The following is a 1,280-nucleotide window of genomic DNA, read 5'->3' on the forward strand; positions in this document are numbered from 1 at the left end:
CACATTCCCGACACTCCCGAAACTACTGGCACTCGTGCTCACGTTGTGTCTGTTGTCGAGGTCTCACCTCAGTGTGTTTCCTCTCGTCTTGTCATGACAAGGGATAAGTGTGAGGGACACTTCAGTCACTGCACAGTGTTCACTGCCTTAATCTGTCAGGGTTGCACTCACGTCATCAATAGCAGAATATCTGACTCACTTCCTGGTTATTGGCAAAATAAGGCTCGGCTTTTTGTCTCCTTGTAGTTTAATGGCTGCTGCTATATCCACACAGATCCTACAAACTGTGTAAAAGCACTGACACTGAAGTCACAGAAGATAAACACTATGTAAATTCATTTCTCTGTAATTTTGCTGATAACTGAATAGTTTTTTGGTTTTTCATCAGGACTTTCTACCGCTTCGAGGCAGTGTGGGACAGCTCCCTGCACAACTCCCTCCTGCTCAACCGAGTCACTCCTTATGGAGAGAAGATCTACATGACCCTGTCTGCGTATCTGGAGGTCAGTCACTGCTCCTACTGTATTGTATCTCTTTGCTTTGAGCTCTATAGTTGACCACTCTGGATGTCAGCATAGCAAACATACTCACTGTGTCTCTTCTACACAGCTTGACCACTGCATTCAGCCTGCTATTATTACCAAAGACATCTGCATGGTCTTCTACTCCCGAGATGCAAAGATCTCCCCTCCCCGTTCCCTCAGGAACCTCTTTGGGAGTGGTTACTCCAAAACTCCTGACTGGTAAGACTGCACGCAGCCATACTGTGGCCATTTCTACCCAAAATATAAACAGTTCTGCCATGTTTCATCTAGAACCTCCTCTGCTTCATCACAGCAACCGAGTCACTGGCATCTACGAGCTGAGCTTGTGCAAGATGTCTGACACTGGAAGCCCAGGTGAGCAGACTAATACTCATTTAAAGAAATGTTTTAAGACAGGCTGCTGGATTATTATGATTCCTCAGAGAACTTCATCCTCATGAGGCCTTTTGTCCTGAGCAGGGATGCAACGGAGGAGGAGGAAGGTCCTGGACACATCAGTGGCTTATGTGCGTGGAGAGGAGAACCTGGCCGGCTGGAGACCCAGAGGAGACAGTCTCATCCTGGAGCACCAATGGGAGCTGGAGAAAATGGAGCAGCTGCATGAGGTGGGTCCCTAAGAAACAAATTTACCTTATTGCTGGATTTGGCTTGCCAGAGCCTTCTTTTATTTGTCTCCCTAGTCTGTCAACCGGTCTAATATTCTACTGAAAGAAAAAAGTAAACCATCTACATGCT

At 46.6% G+C, this 1,280-nt stretch overlaps 1 protein-coding gene across 1 annotated transcript; it reads left to right on the forward strand.

Moving 5' to 3' along the window:
• Window positions 1-78: 78 nt before the first annotated feature.
• On the forward strand, window positions 79-1,150 carry LOC111666082 (kinesin-like protein KIF1B; the record flags this gene model as incomplete). The annotated part of the gene is made up of 4 exons (XM_023421297.2): window positions 79-503; window positions 610-743; window positions 838-899; window positions 1,005-1,150. Coding segments are annotated over exons 1-4 (366 nt in total), but the record flags the coding sequence as incomplete, so codon positions are not given.
• Window positions 1,151-1,280: the final 130 nt, after the last annotated feature.

Source organism: Seriola lalandi, unplaced genomic scaffold (genome assembly GCF_002814215.2).
Source record: "Seriola lalandi dorsalis isolate HSWRI2012SDOR001 ecotype SW California unplaced genomic scaffold, Sedor1 jcf7180002002641, whole genome shotgun sequence".
NCBI classification, from domain to species: domain Eukaryota; kingdom Metazoa; phylum Chordata; class Actinopteri; order Carangiformes; family Carangidae; genus Seriola; species Seriola lalandi.